The 18,583-nt window shown below is 43.8% G+C and overlaps 1 protein-coding gene across 4 annotated transcripts in view; it reads left to right on the top strand.

Moving 5' to 3' along the window:
* Nucleotides 1-18,583, top strand: part of SHISAL1 (shisa like 1) — a 125,475-nt gene that overhangs the window by 72,149 nt on the left and 34,743 nt on the right. Inside the window, exons 4-5 of one of the 4 annotated variants that reach the window (XR_014784500.1) lie at nucleotides 6,917-7,216; nucleotides 7,560-7,633. Coding sequence is in view for 3 of the 4 variants with exons in the window: in XM_084811251.1 (XP_084667377.1) it covers nucleotides 6,917-7,216; nucleotides 7,560-7,578 (319 nt within the window). In the remaining variant the exon portion in view is untranslated. Of the gene's footprint in view, nucleotides 1-6,916; nucleotides 7,217-7,559; nucleotides 10,170-18,583 lie in introns of those variants that run through there. The other 3 variants (XM_084811251.1, XM_084811252.1, XM_084811253.1) reach the window with 3 other exon arrangements.

Here is an 18,583-nt window from a genome sequence, read left to right as displayed (position 1 = left end):
TTTGGGCCAATGCTGCTTTTACTTTAAAATCTTATCTCTTTAATCCAGTGGATTAGATATGTGGCTGCAAAAGTGGGGAGGGCCATAGTAAAATGGATACAAAAGGCAGAGGCTATTTCATTGCCAAGGAAATTCAAGATATGTTTTGGACAGGTTAGCTCTTCCTCTGGGGGGAAATTAAACTGTGCAAGCAGTCCTTCAGTCTGATCTTCCTTCTCTCCCAAATTCCACAGTGCTGATAGCATGGTTCAGTAATAAAGCAGGTACAAGAATAGCCCTCTACTGTCTTTTTGTTATTTATATAAAAAGCTGCTTCCTTTAAACACGTGGAGAATTCGCTTGGCAATGAAATGTTGTCTACCCCTGTTAGCTTCTGTATTATTTAGAGATCCGGCCCACAATCTAACTCTTCTTTTGAAACTGATGGGACTTTAGCACTTCTTTATTCTTGAACTGCCCTCGTGTTCTTTTTAAATAATACATTCCAGAACAAAACCTGGCATTTCCAGTGATCTTCAGGATCCTTTGCAATCCACTTTGTTTATTTGTTTACTTATAGTGCAATCCAGTTGCGATGACTGTAAGCCTCCGAACTCGGAGGCTTATCATCATCCTATTAGGGGTGGATGAAAGTCACTTACCTGTCCTCGAAGGACGTTCGCGGTGGGGGGGAGGCGCTTCGCTGCTCCCCCCGCGAAGTTCAGGCCGGGGGGGAGGCTTCCCGCCTCGCCCCGGCCGAAATTCAGGCCGGGGGGGAGGCTTCCCGCCTCGCCCCGCCGCAAATGCGAAAGTTAAAAAAAAAAAAAAGACGCCCCCTGATAGGCTACGTGACGATTCACATAGCCTATCATGGCTAGATCTGCAAAGTCAGCCGTGATAGGCTACGTTAATCGTCACATAGCCTATCAGGGGGCGTTTTTTTTTTCTTTCATTGCAATGGCGGCGGCGGCAGCCGGTTGAAAGACCGGCTGCTGCTCCCGCCTCGCTCGAACACCCGCCGAACCGCCGGCCGGACCAGCCACCGGGAGGGACATTCGGTGAAGGTAAGTCCCGTCCCGGGGGGGTGCGGGGGGCGGGGGGGTTCGGAGGATTTCTCCCCGAAACTTGTTCGGGGGGCCGAACACATTGGCGCTCGGCCCCCCGAAGTTTCGGGGAGAAATTCTCCACCAACCCTACATCCTATGCAGGGCAGGAGGAGCAGTGGAGGTGATCTTCGCCTCTCCACTCTCCCGCCCTGCATTTTCGCTAGATGGGCTTTTTTGCCTGTCTAGCTGGGGCATTTCAGAGGGTGAGAGAAGGAGACTGGGGAGGCCTCAAGGTAACTCTTCTCCTAGCCTCTCCTGTCTCCTCCCCTCCCACCCACCAAAATGCCCCCTTTCCTCCAAGGTCAAGTTCCTGACCTCAGAGAGCAGGTGGCGCAGTTTATTCTGCATCAGCTGTGAGGGGGGAGGGGGGGTCGGAGCTCCAATTCCTGGCTCCGAGGTTGGAGTGTTGTCTCTGACCTTGGATCTGGGAATCTGAACTATCCTATGGCCCCACAGATGCTGTCCAGAGGCCAAAGGATCGTTCTTGCACAGTTTTTTATACCACCCTACATCCAATAAAATATCCAAGCAGTGATCAATAAAAAGGTGAGATGATGATGATAATAAATTATTATTATTATTATTATTATTATTATTATTATTTACTTACTTACAACAGTTGTATACTGCTCCACATCTAAACAGATTCTGGAGTGGTGAACAAAAAGAGATAAAATGAACAAAAGATAAAAAGAATGAAACATGATATTAAAATTATTATTTAAAAAACAGAGTGTCAATAAAACTGAGGCTAGTTAACCAAGGATGGCTTCCTGGAAAAGAGCTGTTTTCAGGAGGCGCCAAAAACAATAGAGTGTTGCTGCCTGCCTGACCTCCAGAGGCAGGACGTTCCATAGGACTGGACCCACCACACTGAAGGCTCTTCTAATAATAATAGAAATACAGAATTAAAACTTTTAAAATCAGATTGTACCAATAAAATTGTGGCTGGTTAGTCAGGGAAGGCTTGTTAAATAAAAATGTCTTCAGCAGCCACTGAAAATGAAACGGCGTCTTTACCTGCCTAACATCAGCAGGAAAGAAGTTCCATCAAGAGGGAGGCAGTACATGAAGGACTCTATTCCGAGTGGACTCCAAACAGACTGCAGGTGACATTTCATGCTTTGCAGCAAGATTGCTCTTATGGAAATTAATTAGTGTCCCAAACTACGAAATGTTCAATAAAATCAATCTCTTCAGAACTACACTCCTTAGAGAGGTAGAGATTCAAAGCCAAAATAGGACTTTTGTCAAAAGGATGTGACTGTTTTTCAGTCATTCACTTTGGTCTTGTTCCATTGCGCGTCTTCCTTCTGCAAAGTGAATTTGAGAGATGGGACCGCTCTAATGTGAATGCTTTCCCACAGCAAATGAAGGGGATGAAACTGGATGTTCCTAAGTGTTGCCTGCTAATGCGCCATGAGATAAGACAGCAGTTTCTAAACTTCTAGTAGACTTTTTCTGAATGAACGCACTCTGCACAGTCAATGGGAGGAATCCAGTGGGGTGCTTACACTCCTGCCAGTTCTCTTGCGCTCCGCAGATTCTGTTGTGCAAGCGGTACGTCCACCAGTTCCATTGCTCAAGCGGGACCCACCGCTTGTGCAACAGAGATTTAGCACTTCACAGAGGAAGCTCCAAAATGAGCAGAGAAGCTTGTTTCTGGATCAGGACAGGTAAAGCTCCCTTATGCAAGCCCCACCAGCTTTCCCCGTTCCAGAAATGAATGTTGTCGCTCATTTCCAATTGCCCCCTGCTAAATCTCTATTCCGCAAGTGCTGGATGCCGCTTGCGGATGGGAATTGGCGGGGCGCAAGTGAATCAGTGAGGATGTAAGCACCCTGTTGGATTCTGACGTATAGTTAAAATCAGTTACTAAAAGCCACTCGCTATGATGGAATTCTGTTCGCTTCTTCCCATAGAAGTGGATGGCTTCCATTGGCTCTGTGGAAAAAAGTAAATAAATGGGCTGCCATTGCAAATACAGCTGAGGTGGATGGAGGCAAAGCTTGGTCCCTCCCCAGTCACTGGTAACCCCAGCATCACAGCAGGAATACAAGCCTTTCAGGTGGCAGCCATGCACATTTCTCCTGTAGAAATCAATGGGTAATTCTGAACTGGTGCTTATGCATGTAGTCCTTACAAGAATATCCGTTTTGTGCTGTGATATTACATTATAGTGGTGTCTGTTCATCTCGCCAATACTTGGTCTAATACACCACGCTGAAGGTGCAATCCTATGGGATTGCAGCTTGTTAGATGGTGGCCTCTGAGCTTGGAGGCTTCCAGAAATCCTATGCCCTGCCACCAGGCTGTCACCAGCAGGGCAGGAGGGGATGGAGGTAATTTTGCCTCCCATTCCTCCCAAAATAATTCAGCTAGATGGGCCCTGAGCCTGTCTAGCTTACATACCAGCCATGGGTGGGGACATGCAATGGAGAGGCCACAGGATACTTGGGATCCCAGCCACTTCTCTCCCCCCCTCCGCTGTCCAAGCCCGTTTCACCCTCCCAAAAGCTGTTCGAGGTTGCTTTTTCTTCAGCTTCATAAGCTGTTGCCCCAGTTCTTTCTGCAGCGGTTGCAAGGGGGCAGGGGGAGGGATCGGATCTCAGAGTCCCCCTCCCGAGGTCATAGGAGTGTCTACGGCCTTGAGCGAGGGACTCCAAAATGTCCTACGGTTTCTGGGATGCTCCCCCGCCCCGGGTCCATAGGATTGCTCTCTAAAAGGCGGAACTTAATAAAGTGAATGAGGCTCACAAATATATCCCTTTTCATTATGATTTAAACAAAATGTAGTTTAAGAACAACAGTAATGTCTGCTGTATTTAAATTAAAATAAAGCACTCTTTCATTTTCAAACGTCAGAAGCAGATGTTGTTTTTAAGGAACAGATGGCGATCCCACATATGGCCTGATTTAATAAATTGCTGTTTTAAAATAGTGTTCATTTGTCACTAAATTATTCTTAATGAACTGAAGAGAGTGCCTGAAGAACAATGTATACAAACAGACAGATGATGCACGTGTAAGAGGTGCTCGTGATTGTGCCTCTGAGTCCTTAGTAGTCCACAAATGCCACGTCTTTGAACAATGCAGAGAACAGTGGAGACTCTCAAGATGTTCTCCCCCACAAGCCCTGGAGGCTGGCTTTGGTTCACTAAGAATAGGCTTCATGAGTGGCCAATTCTTGATTGCAAATGTTTGAAGTCCAAAAAAAAGTAACTTCATCAGCACCACTATCAGTCTATCTAGTCTTTCTTCACTACTTCCCCCCACCCTCTGAAGTACTCAGAATAAACACAATCCATCCATCCGTTCTTCCCTCCCAAAATAGCTTTTTAAAAAACTATCACCAGAAGTCATTCCCTCCTTTATCTAACCCACTGCTCTTTTACGTGCTGCATTCTTAATAAACTGAAAGTGGTGTCAGGTCCTCCACCGTTTTCCCCTCTGTCACACCACAGTTTCAGGCAGGAAGAATTTGATTGGCTGGGATTCCACTCCTCTAAACTGGTCCTCACAAACTGAAGAAAACAGACACCAGAGCATCTACCTACAGGCTTCATTTTATATAAGACATTTAATGGATGGTACCACAAAGAGAAAGGATGTCACTTTCCCTTGGGCCCCCTCTTTCCTGATGCACTCACGCACACAAATAGAGAGGCTTCAGTCTCACGCCTTTAATTCATTATCAACGGGTTCATTACAGATGCAAATCCTTGAAGACTCTCAGGCTACAAAGGAATGCTTCCAGGGGATTCAAATGGGAACACCGACATTGCCTGCAGTTTGAAGTGAGGCTTGCTGGCTAGACTAACTTAGGGAGGGATGTCCCGCCCCTCCAGTGATGCTTCACTACATCTCTTCTCACGCATTGCTAACCAGGTCGACCGCCTGAGCTCCGCTTCTGATGTTTCCCTCTTAGCTCTGTGCCACAGTCTAGCATCTCCTAGGTCACAGCCCCCACTCTCCTCCTCCTCGTCCCAGCTTCTCACAGAGGGGGGGGGGCTTCAGGCCTGGCCATCTGGGAGTTGGTAACCTGAGAAGCACGCCTACCCATATCTGAATTGGCTTGGGAAAATGCATCCCCCGGTTCTGGCTGTTCCTCTTCTGAATCTGAGCTGCTAACTATCTCTCAGCACTCAGAATCAATCCTGACAAAGGAGGCTCTTTAGATGTGAAAATCAGAGGGCAAGGTGGCGCTGGGATTGTAGAACTGTGGATTGGAAACTACACGTGGAATAGTCCAAGTCAGGCATAGGTAACTTGTTCCCCTCCAGATGTTTAGGGCTACAGTTCCCCTAATCCCTGAACACTGGCAAGGCTGGGGCTTGTGGGAGTTGGAGAACAAAGTATAAAAAACACTTATAGTAATCCCCTTATGGCTAAAAACTACTCTGTTAGTGGGATCATGTTCTTTTCGAACACTGCACTAGCACTATGCAATTTGTGAGATGAGAATCAACCCATCGCATTCAAAAGAAGGGAAATCACTTTAGAGCTCTGATTAAAGTAAAAAAAATTGGTCCAAAGAGTTTTTTTGTATCTTAATTTCCCTACTTATTGGAGTAATAAAATTTACATACAAAGTGCTTTCCTTCCCCCACCCTCTCCAGATCAAGGGTAATTTGTGGCATCCAATTGTAATCTGTGTGACATTCTGGACAGCAAAGGATCTCGGGGAGCATAGAAATGAACCAAGCCGTGAGCATAATTGCTTAATGTGATAGGTTTGGCAAAAGCTTTGACAGAAGCAGAACTATGGAGGAAAAAGACATTTAGTTTCCAAGCTGGTACCGTGACTCCCAAACCCCCAACTTCATACTGTTTTTGTTTACAGCACAGTGTGTTCCCTTAAGTCAGTTCTACGTTCAAAGATGCAGCACTCCTCAACTTGAAAGCAAGACCAGAGGGAGTAATTTGGCAGTACCTGTGTTTTTCTTAGAGCTGAACTACACAATTAGCAGGATCATATGGTACAGTTCTTACCGGACTGAGCTATTGCAAGGTAGAATGTCTCAAAAAGAAAAACAAATCTCCAGCACAGAGAAAAGTACATGTCAAGGAGAGCGTTCTGCTAATTTTCCTTCCATCTTCTGTGAATGTTCTTGTTTTTAATGGGATGCTTTCAAACATGTTATTTTTCCCACCTGCAATCTTAAATTGTTACTGTCCAGCAAAAGCACACCATATGGTTTTGCTAATCACATAGTTTTACTTTCTTCGTGTTGGCAGGATTTTCAGCCACGCTTTGCACAGACAATAGCATTTCAGAGACATTGCACTGTCATTGTAGAGTCAACTTTGCCCGTGGTCAGCATGTCCAGTTTTTTTTAGTCCCACCAAAATCTCTAGTACAGCGGTTTTTGCAGGATTTCATCGCTCCTCTGGTTAAACCTTGACAAAGCCAAAACTCACTCCCAGAAGAAGTATGTCTATATTTCTGTCTGACCCATAGGGATCAATTAGAGAGAGCCCATGACAAGATGTACAAATACTGTAGGCACAGTGAATGGGCTTGGGATCACCATATACTAGAAGCTAAGCAGGTATGTATATTGGGTTGTATTTTATGTTAAGTCAGATACATTTCAGTGGGTCTACTCTAAGTAGGACTGGCATTGGATACAACTCATTATTAGTGCCTGGATGAAAACCACTGGGATTCCCCATGTAAGCAACTTTAAATGTTGTAAAGGAAGATAGAGGTGTAAGTAGAATAAGTAATACAGATAAATACTCTGGCAGATAGACAGGCTTATATTGTATTTTTAAAATATTAATATATGGCTTGTCATTAACATTTGTTTCATCATCTCTTTTTGCAGCAACTACAGTGCATTGTTAGGTGTGTGGATCTATGGGTTTTTTGTTGTGGTCTTGCTGGTATTGGACCTTTTATATTACTCCTCAATGAACTACGATATTTGCAAACTATATCTAGCAAGATGGGGGATCCAGGGGAAATGGATGAAACCGGAACCAAGCCGGTGGATTAAGCCTGCTCAGGACCCAAGACAAGTACAGACTCAGACTCAGCTTACGCCTCAAACATCGCAGGCAGTGCATACATTAAAAGGAGAAGCTTTAAATCCACCGCTGATGTCTTTTCCAAGTTCAACTGCCTGGTAAGTTTTTAAGGGCACGATGCCTCATTTTTTCCTATCGTAACCTTTTTAGTTGATGATCCACAGAAAGTGGATCATTCACGACAATTAAAGCAAAGTGATTTTGTTAACAATTTTGGCATCTGTAAAGCGAGAGAGAGGCCTGTCATATTCACTGGTTTAGGCCAGTTCTGTGCATGTGTCAGGAATAGGTGGAACAGTCCTGAGACAGAGTTGACTGTACCACTTCAGATGGGGATACTAATTTTGAATGATTCCCACATGATATGAGTGGCTGTCTGGAGTAGTAGCACATCTCTGGAATCATCCTCCATCATGGGTTCATCAACCCCCTTCCTTCCAGGTATTCAGGAAAGCTTTGAAGATCCACCTGCTTTTGCTGGCCTTTCCATACCCTTGAGGCTGCTGGTTTTATTGGTAACTCCTATTTTTATTGCATATGTATTGATTGATTTCTTCTTTATTTTTTCTGCACTTTAATAAACTTCCATGCTGCTTTGATACGTTTCCATGCTTAAAGATGGGCCAAACATAATTTTAAATAAATTTTGTTCATTTCTATACTGCCCAATAGCTGAAGCTCTCTGGGCAGTTCACAAAAATTTAAAAGTGCAGCATAAAACATTATAAAATATGAAAGCTTAAAACCCCAGTATAACAGTACAACCAGAATAAAACCTAGCGGCAATGCAGAGATTTAAAATACAGATTTAAAACACCAGAGCTAAAAGACTAGGAAGCTAAAATGCTAAAATACTAGGAGAATAAAAAAGTCTTTGCCTGGCACCAGAAGGAGAACAACGTGGGCACCCGCTCTAGGGAGCTCATTCCACAGCTGGGGGGCCACAGCAGAAAAGGTCCTCTTCCTGGTAGCCACCCAGCTCACTTCCTTTGGCAGGGGCTCCCAGAAAAGGACCCCTGATAAATTCTCCTGATATATAAGCTCTAAGTGATCCAGGGTACGTGAAGAAGCCTCAGGCTTGTCTGCTGTCCACTCCCATGAGTAGGACCCTGAACCTGTAAAGTTTGGGACTGAGCATATGGATCCCTGGTAGATAGCACAAGGGTTGGGGTCTGCAGGAGAGGTGCAAGGCCAGCAAAGGAAGGAGCAAGGGGTGTTTATGTGTTTTCTCAGTGTGTGTTATGTGTGTGTGTGTGTTTTCTCAGTGTGTGGATGTTACTTGTCTTTGAGCCTCATCAGTTTGCATTCTATGAAACAGCTATTTTGTATGGAGCAGAAAACTGTGGGTTCAAAGGAGTAGTTATGTGTTCTGGGACTCGGACTCTGCCTTGGATTCAATTTCTTGGGCTGGTTGCTTGTCTTCTAGCCTCACCAGGTCACCTTCTGTGAAATAGGTGTTTTGGGACTAGTTATGCCCATTACCTCAGCCATTTTGTGAGGGTCCCCCATGGCATTATTGCAAATGTGCCTACTGACCCAAAAAGGATAGGGACCCTGGGCATAAGGTCTTGAGTAGTTGGAGTTTCTTCCCATGGCATGATGATCATTTTCATGTTTTTAAATGGTTCTCCAGCTTTAAATGATAATAGTTTTCACACCATGGGTTCTTTGGGAAGCATAGGATGTGTTTTTCTGATCTTACATATACTGATTTCCATGAGAATTACAAGCTGGTTTTATGTATATTTCTATGATGCTTCACACATTTTGTTTGGGCTCTAGAAACTTGGTTATGTGTTCAGTCTTGTGTGGAATATACCGGAATTAATTAGTTCACCTGGGTGATTTTTTGTCAGATGTGGCAAGGATCAAAGGGCCACTTTGTACATTAGTTACCATGAAACGCAGCATTTCAACTTTGAGAGTAGGGATGTCCAGCTTCAAGAGAGCATATACTGTTCTGCATCTGGAAAGAGGCCATGGCTCATGTCTATAGAAGATTCTGGGTTAAATCCATGCCTTCGCCAAAGACTCTCCTATGTTACCCTGCTTATATGAGTAGTGCATGAATATGAGCTTCTATATGTACAAGTCCACCCTAATAATTTACATGTGAACTGGGCTTGTGCTTTCCAGCTGTTGGAAGGATCAGGGTGTAATGATAGGAGCTGCCAAGCAGAAATCTGCTTCCAGTCTTTTCTACCTGCCATCTGGCAAGGTCCTCACCACCTACCCATTGTCAAAAAGGAGAGGGAGACTTGTAAAAGTCTGTTCTTTAGAGGAATTAGAAAGGGAGTAAGGGCCACCTAGTGGTAAAGTGTATCTCTCTTTCTTCTTCCCTCACCTTACATACAATTTTCTGCTTTACCCTCCAAGAAGAAAATGGGAGACAAGAAGTACACATTGCTATATGAATGTAAACATTCACACACCTGAGAAGAACTATTTTGAGAGGTCAATTTTAACACAAATACATAGTTTGTAAAAACAGAGTACTTTGGAGCATCTTACAAATATATTATAGGTCAGCCTTACCGAACTTGGCATCCTCCAGATGTGTTGGACTTCAACTCCCATCACTTGTAGCCAGCAGCCTGGTTGTGATGAGGATAATTGGAGTCTTAAAACATCTGGAGGGCACCAGGTTGGGGATGGCTGTTATAGATTGAGCTTTCATAGGTTTTATCCCTTCCATAAAGCGGACAGTGAAGATGGATATCGGTGGATTAAGTGCAGGGGATTTTTTTTTTTTTTACAAAGCAAGATTAAAATATAATGTAAATGCCAACTATCCATGATTTTCTGCTTCTAAGATAAAATCATGTATTTGGTGCTACGGAGAAATATACCAAACAAGCAGCAAGGTTGTAAACATTTTGTTTGGATACAAGAAAATAGCATCTTAACTGTACAGTTGTGATACATAACAATGATTCAGATCTGCATTATAGTGCTGTGTTTTCAGTGGGGATCATTACTGAGTCAAATTCACATGCAATGTGCAGTGATGATTTGTATACTGAAAATGTGTACACCGCTGTCTGTTTCGGCATAAAAAAATATAATGTACAATTAAATCTGATGCAACTACTAATGTGTGTATGATGCGCAACAATGATGTGGATTTGTATTGTTCTACTGTCTGTGCTTTTGAACAGGGAACGTGATGCACAGTTAAGCCTTTGGTGGACAGTGAATGGACTGGTTTGCATGATCAAAATAAGCCACTGTGCCTTATTGTGATTCTGCTTATCTAACGGTGGCTTATTTAAATCATAGTTTGTGCCGGGCATGATTTCCATAATCACCACACAGGCATGGCTTGTCATGTCGTCCAAACCTGGGCGGCATGGATTGTTGGAGGGGGAAAATAACCCTCCAATAACCCATGGGCTGTTGTAGGGTTATTGGAGGGTTTTTTCTCCCTCCAACAAGCCATGCCATCCAGGTTTGGATGACACGACAAGCCATGGCCATGTGATGACTATGGAAATTGCACCATGATTTAAAGAAGCCACTGTGGCTTATTTTGACTGTGCAAACCAGGTCAGTGTGAGCAATGTGCAGCAACGATGTGTACCCACCTTGCAAAAACTGCATGTCTGTTTTTGCTGACAAGTGTCCTGAACGTGTGATGTGATCGTGCGGTAAGGCGACAATATCCACAAAAATAAAGGAACGTTTGAAATAACCCTTGTGAAAACAATGCATTCCATTCTGATAGCAGAGAAACAGGACATATCAACTAAAGAAGTCATAGTTTTACATAACTAGCTTGCGCCTCATAAATTATTGACTATCATTTTGAGAACCAGTCCTTTCACTGGTTGTTCTGAAACAAAATGAACAGGGCCATGAATTATTATTAGCTAATGTTCTGTGCCCTTTAAAAGCTAAGGCATGAATTCCGCAATATGTTCCCTGATCAAAAGATTCATGATAACCACAACATGATCACTTTCCTAAAAAATAATGATGGAACATTTTCCTGAAAGACACATTAGTGCTGTCTGTTCAGAGGAGCGGCAAAAACATTCTGCGCTGGGGCTCAGAGTATGGTAACACTGTCTCTGGTCCTGGAGCATCCTATGCATGGTTAATTATTAATGCCATGTGCCAGTGACTGTCTGTAACTGAAGAAAGCTTTCTGGCTGTGTAGCAAATAATTAGTCTGTTTCCACAATTCAAAAGAACACATACACACTAAACGTTCAGCATATAAATGCACACAAGTAGAGAGCCATCAGGACCTGGAAGTGATGTGAAAACCTGCATTTTAGTCTGCTTACTTACTAATGTGTTTGTGCATGTTACAGTGATGGGTGAACATATGTAAAGATTTAAACTAAATGAAAAGGGTGATGGTTCATACTTAAAAATTAGATGTGCTTTTCATCATTTTTAACCTAATGACCTTATGACGAAGGTGAAAGAAGAAAGTGCAAAAGCTGGGTTGCAGTTAAACCTCAAAAAAACACAGGATTATGGCAACCAGCTTGATTAATCACTGGCAAATAGAGGGAGAAAACATGGAGGCAGTGTCAGACTTTGTATTTCTAGGCGCAAAGATCACTGCAGACGCTGACTGCAGCCAGGAAATCAGAAGACGTTTACTTCTTGGGAGGAGAGCAATGACAAATCTTGATAAAATAGTTAAGAGCAGAGATGTCACACTGACAACAAAGGTCCACATAGTTAAAGCAATGGTATTCCCTGTAGTAACCTATGGCTGTGAGAGCTGGACCATAAAGAAGGCTGAGCGAAGGAAGATAGATGCTTTTGAACTGTGATGCTGGAGGAAAATTCTGAGAGTGCCTTGGACTGCAAGATCAAACCAGTCCGTACTCCAGGAAAGAAAGCCAGACTGCTCACTTGAGGGAATGATTGTTGTTGTTGTTGTTGTTCAGTCGTTCAGTCATGTCCGACTCTTCGTGACCCCATGGACCACAGCACGCCAGGCCCTCCTGTCCTGCGCTCTCTCCCGGAGTGTGCTCAAGCTCATACTCATTGCATCCGTGATGCTATCTAGCCATCTCATCCTCTGCCGTCCCCTTCTCCTTTTGCCTTCAGTCTTTCCCAGCATCAGGGTCTTTTCCAGGGAGTTTTCTCTTCGCATTAGGTGGCCAAAATATTGGAGCTTCAGCTTCATTATCTGTCCTTCCAATGAGCACTCAGGGTTGATTTCCTTTAGGATGGACTGATTTGACCTCCTTGCAGTCCAGGGGACTCGTAAGAGTCTTCTCCAGCACCACAGTTCGAAAGCATCAATTCTTCGGCGCTCAGCCTTCCTTATAGTCCATCTCTCACAGCCATACATTACTACTGGGAAAACCATAGCTTTGATTAGACGGACCTTTGTCGGCAAGGTGATGTCTCTGCTTCTTACTATGCTGTCTAGGTTTGCCATAGCTTTCCTCCCAAGGAGCAAGCGTCTTTTAATTTCATGGCTACAGTCACCGTCTGCGGTGATCTTGGAGCCCAAGAAAGTAAAATCTGTCACTGCTTCCATTTCTTCCCCTTCTATATGCCAGGAAGTGATAGGGCCAGATGCCATGATCTTCGTTTTTTTAATGTTGAGTTTCAAACCAGCTTTTGCACTCTCCTCTTTCACCCTCAACAAGAGGCTCTTGAGATCCTCTTCGCTTTCTGCCATTAGGGTGGTATCGTCTGCATATCGGAGGTTGTTGATAATTCTCCCGGCAATCTTAATTCCGACCTCTGATTCATCCAACCCGGCATTTCTCATGATGTACTCTGCATATAAGTTAAATAAGCAGGGTGACAATATGCAGCCTTGTCGTACTCCTTTCCCAATTTTGAACCAATCGGTTGTTCCATCTCTGGTTCTTACTGTTGCTTCTTGACCCTCGTACAGGTTTCTCAGGAGACAGGTAAGGTGGTCTGGTACTCCCATCACTTTAAGAATTTGCCACAGTTTGTTGTGATCCACACAATCAAAGGCTTTAGCGTAGTCAATGAAGCAGAAATAGATGTTTTTCTGGAATTCTCTTGCTTTCTCCATGATGCAGCGAATGTTGGCGATTTGATCTCTAGTTCCTCTGCCTCTTCGAAACCCAGCTTGTACTTCCGGTAGTTCTCGGTTCGCATACTGCTGAAGCCTAGCTTGTAGGATTTTGAGCATCACTTTGCTGGCATGTGAAATGAGCGCAATTGTGCGGTAGTTTGAACATTCTTTGGCGTTGTCCTTCTTTGGAATTGGAATGTAAACTGACCTTTTCCAGTCTTGTGGCCACTGTTGAGTGTTCCAGATTTGTTGGCATATTGAATGCAGCACTTTAACAGCATCACCTTTTAGGATTTTAAATAGCTCGGCTGGAATACTGTCATCTCCGCTAGCTTTGTTGTTACTAATGCTTCCTAAGGCCCACTTGACTTCACTCTCTAGGATGTCCGGCTCAAGTTCAGTGACCGCACTATCATGGCTATCAGGGACATTCAGATCTTTCCTGTATAGTTCTTCTGTGTATTCTTGCCACCTCTTCTTAATCTCATCTGCTTCTGTTAGGTCCCTGCCTTCTTTGTCCTTTATCATGCCCGTCTTTGCACAAAACGTTCCCTTGAGATCTCCAATTTTCTTGAAGAGATCTCTAGTCTTTCCCATTCTGTTGTTTTCCTCGATTTCTTTGCATTGTTCATTTAAGAAGGCCTTCTTGTCTCTCCTTGCTATTCTCTGGAACTCTGCATTCAGTTGGGTATATCTTCCCCTTTCTCCCTTGCTTTTTGCTTCCCTTCTTTCGTGAGCTACTTGTAAAGCCTCATCAGACAGCCACTTTGCTTTCTTGCATTTCTTTTTCTTTGGGATGGATTTCGTTGCTGCCTCCTGAACAATGTTACGGACCTCCGTCCATAGTTCCTCAGGCACTCTGTCTATCAGGTCTAATCCCTGAAATCTATTCCTCACCTCCACTGTATATTCATCAGGGATATGATTGAGGTCATACCTGAACGGTTTAGTGGTTTTCCCGACGTTCTTCAATTTCAGCCGAAATTTTGCAAGAAGCAGCTCATGATCTGAGCCACAGTCAGCTCCAGGTCTTGTTTTTACTGACTGTATGGAGCTTCTCCATCTTTGGCTGCAAAGGACATAATCAATCTGATTTCGATATTGACCATCTGGTGACGTCCATGTGTAGAGTCGCCTCTTGTGCTGTTGGAAAAGAGTGTTTGCTATGATCAGCGTGTTCTCTTGGCAAAACTCTATTAGCTTTTGTCCTTCATTTTGTACACCAAGGCCATGCCTGCCTGTTATCCCGGTGATTTCTTGACTTCCTACTTTAGCATTCCAATCCCCTATGATGAAGAGGACATCTTTTGTTGGTGTTAGTTCTAGAAGGTGTTGTAGGTCTTCATAGAACCGATCAACCTCAGCTTCTTCGGCCTCAGTGGTTGGGGCATAGACTTGAATTACTGTGATGTTGAATGGTTTGCCTTGGATTCGTACTGAGATCATTCTATCATTTTTAAGATTGTACCCCAGTACTGCTTTTCCCAGCCTTTTGTTGACTATGAGTGCTACTCCATTTCTTCTAAGGGATTCTTGCCCACAATAGTAGATATGATGGTCACCTGAATTAAATTCGCCCATGCCTGTCCATTTTAGTTCGCTGATTCCCAAGATGTCGATGTTCAATCTTGCCATCTCATGTTTGACCACCTCCAGCTTACCTTGATTCATTGATCTGACATTCCAGGTTCCTAAACAATATTGTTCTTTACAGCATCGGATTTTCTTTTCACCGCCAGACACATCCACAGCTGAGTGTCCTTTCGGGTTTGGCCCAGCCGCTTCACTCTTTCTGGCGCTACTTGGAATTACCCTCTGCTCTTCCCCAGTAGCATATTGGACACCTTCCGACCTGAGGACTCATCTTCTGGCGTCATATCTTTTAGCCTTGTGATACGTTCCATGGGGTTTTCTTGGCAAGAATACTGGAGTGGGTTGCCATTTCCTTCTCCAGTGGACCACATTTTGTCAGAACTCTCTGCCATGACCTGTCCGTCTTGAGTGGCCCTGCACGGCATAGCTTATGGCTTCACTGAGTTAGGCAAGCCCCTTCACCACAACAAGGCAGTGATCCATGAAGGGCTGAGGGAATGATATTAATGGCAAAACTGAAGTACTCTGGCCACATAATGAGAAGACAGGACACCCTGGAGAAGATGCTGATGCTAGGGAAAGTGGAAGGCAAAAGGAAGAGGGGCCGACAAAGGGCAAGGTGGAGGGATGATATTCTGGAGGTGACGGACTCGACCTTGGGGGAGCTGGGGGTGGCGACGGCCAACAGGAAGCTCTGGCGTGGGCTGGTCCATGAAGTCACGAAGAGTCGGAAGCGACTGACCGAATAAACAACAACATAGAGCAGTGAAGTTGTGTATAGCTCATCACCAGAAATCTCCCAAGCACCTTCTAAGCACATTGGATTAATAACATTTGGAAGAGACGTTAGCCTCTATTTAGGCATTCTACATCATGTAAAGTAAATGTGTAAGGAAGCGGGTGGGGACAAGCGTACTAGTTCTGCCCTGCCATCGTTTTTGGCGCTCTCCACATGTAGAGAGTAACTTTCTACAGGGCAGAGCATCCTGTATCCATGGAGGCACTCCCTGTGATTTAGAACCCTGGTTTTCCCCATGGCAAAAATGGATGCAGCAGGGTTGATTTGATTTAAATCAAATTGATTTAAATCATTATTTAAATCGTGATTTAAATCGCTTCTCTGAAGGGCTCAATTTTAGTGATTTCAATCACAGTTTAAATCACCAGTGAGGGAGATTCCATTTAATCATCACTTTTAGTAGAAGTACATTATTGTTTAATATAACCTGAATACATATCCAGAGATATACGTAGGTTTCATTAGAAGATAGGTAAACAGTGGAAGATACAGGCAGCCTGAGGAATCAGGACAGCATAAATATGTTCTGTTCACATTTGGTTTCCCTTTCTATTCCCCTCCCTTCTCCCTTGCTTTTATATCCAGATTCCCCCTCCTTGTTCAGATCAGTTCCATCTCCCCAAATTCTCTGTTCATTTACCTTCTCTGTCTTTGCACTTAGAGTGAGAGAGAGAGCGCATTAGGACTGATCAGGTTATCTCCCATCTCCATAAACTCCTGTTTACATATTCATTAGAAGTTGTATAATTAGTATTCATGATGTTACCTTTGACCTAGACACTTTTTTTACTAATTGTTTTAAAAAAATTTCAAAATCTGATTTAAATTTTAAAAATCCAATTTACATTTTAAAAATCCAATTTTTTATTTTAAAAAAACGTTGATTTTTATCAGCCCTGGGATGCGGAGCTAGTATGCTCTTCCCCCACTCCCTCTTCTCTCATGTTTACCTTACACAATTTAGAATGCCTGCATAAGGCTCATGATTAAGTTCTTACCCAATAAGCACAGAATTCCAGTTGGGTTTTTTTAAAAGCTGTTATGGCACCATAGTTTCTATTTCTCTTTTGTAGCAGCCTCCAAACTTCTTACTGTAAGTTCAGCTCCACTGTCTCTTGCAGCAACAGAGCTGCAGTTGACAGTCCAGCATGCTGCCATCCCCCTCAGTGCCTCAGAATCTACATTTACCACTGTACAAAAAGAATGGGAACACTCCACCCATAATAAACTTCTACTTATTATGGACAGAGTTTCTAAAATAAGGGCTTCTCTACGTGAGGCTTTTATTGTGTGCTCATGATTGATCACTCACGGACATTTGTGGGTCCTTTACACAATGTTGTCAACCTCCAGGGCCTCTCCCGTGCTTTATGACCTTTATCCTGACATTTTCAGATCAGGGAAAGTGCAGCATTTTCTCTAGAAGTGTGATGAAGAGCTTTAAGGGCTGTGTGAACTTCTGTCATTGCGCTATACCACAACACCATCTAGTGGCTGTATAATGAAACATATAGAACTTACAGAAAAAGAAATTGCCTGAAAAACAGCCTGTGTAAAGGAGCTGAGCATAATCCCACAAAGAATCTGGAAGCAGAAGCCCCAGTAAAGCTGCAGGATAAAACCCTGGTGTAGAGAAGCCCTAAAAGCAGTCCATACATAATTGTGAATGGGCGGCAATCTTTATAACTAGTAGAAATGTGGGGACAGGCTACAAAAATAGTGTTGGAGATGTGTGGTTTTTATGACATGATGAAGGCATATCTTGAAATGCTTTGTCTTAAATATCCTGTGTGCCAGGCAACCTAAAGCTCCTCCCTTAGTTCAAAGAGAGAGAAAGGATGGAGAAAATCTCCTGGAGTTGCTCAGCAGACTAGGTCATCTGTACAAGCTTTATTCCGTGATGGGTGGGGGCTCTAAGGTTCCTACAGCCTTGTTCCATCTCAGGCTATATTTACAAACAGAAGATACAGTTTAACAAAACAAAACTGGTCCTTTTTGTTTAGAAGAATATAGAGTTAACAGAAAAAGTCTGCTCCAAGAATAGGCTGTATAGCAGTCTTCCCCAACCTGGTGCTTGGCTTGGCTTATTACCGTAAATAATAAAATTATAATTATCATAATTATAATTATAATAAATGTGCAATGGTGTGCTCTTCCTTCTAATTTTTTATTGACTCATTCTACTAAAATTACAAACTTTACTACTAAAACTAAAGGAGAAGTCTTTCCCACATAGTGTTTGTCTACAATGTCTATTCCAGTAACTCATCAATGGAGCCTATTTATTCACAAAACATTGTGGAACATGGAGTCAGTTCTTTTTTCATACAGAGTTTAAGAACTTGTCGATTTTGTCAATGGACAAGATTTTCTTCAATTATTCTGAGGTAGTGTCAGGATTCCTTTAGCCCCCACTTTATTTCAACGCCTAAGTCAAAACACAGATGAGAGGCTTCAGTCTACAGCTTTTAACCCATTACTTCACAGGGTCATACAGATGCAAATTCTCAGTGACTCTCAGACTACAAAGGAATGCCTTCAGGGGAATTCAAAAGGTTGCCCGCCATTTGAGAAGGAAGGCGGTCTCGCTAACCTAACTTAAGGGTGGGGGGAGGACCCTCTCTCTCGTGAGGCTTCTGAGCGCAGCTTCTCATGCAAGGCCAATCGGGTAGACCGTCTAAGTTCCGCCCCAGCCTTCTCTCTCTTGATTGGCCATCTAGCTGCAAATGCAGGGCAGCCAGAGCGTGGAAGAGAAGATCCCCTCCACGCTCCGCCTGCCCTGCATTTGCAGCTAGATGGCCAATTTCAGCTGTCTAGCCAGGGTGCATTGGCACACGGCGGGGGGGCAGGCCGAATGGCACATAGGAAGCATTGTACTGGTGCTTCCACGGCCCTCCCCACCACAGGAATGCCCCCTTTTTGGCCACTCCATGCTGCTCTTCTGAGGCGGCAGGGGAGGAGACAGGGAGTCAGATTTCTGGGAACCAAGCTCAGAGCGCTGGCTCTGAGCTCGGTTCCCATAAACCGAAAAATCCTATGGCCATCTAG

The sequence above is a fragment of the Heloderma suspectum genome, chromosome 7 (genome assembly GCF_057233095.1).
Source record: "Heloderma suspectum isolate Gila_16-S chromosome 7, 16-S_ref, whole genome shotgun sequence".
Taxonomy (NCBI): domain Eukaryota; kingdom Metazoa; phylum Chordata; class Lepidosauria; order Squamata; family Helodermatidae; genus Heloderma; species Heloderma suspectum.
Note: the sequence above shows the minus strand (reverse complement) of the source record. Positions and strands in the feature narration are given on the sequence as shown.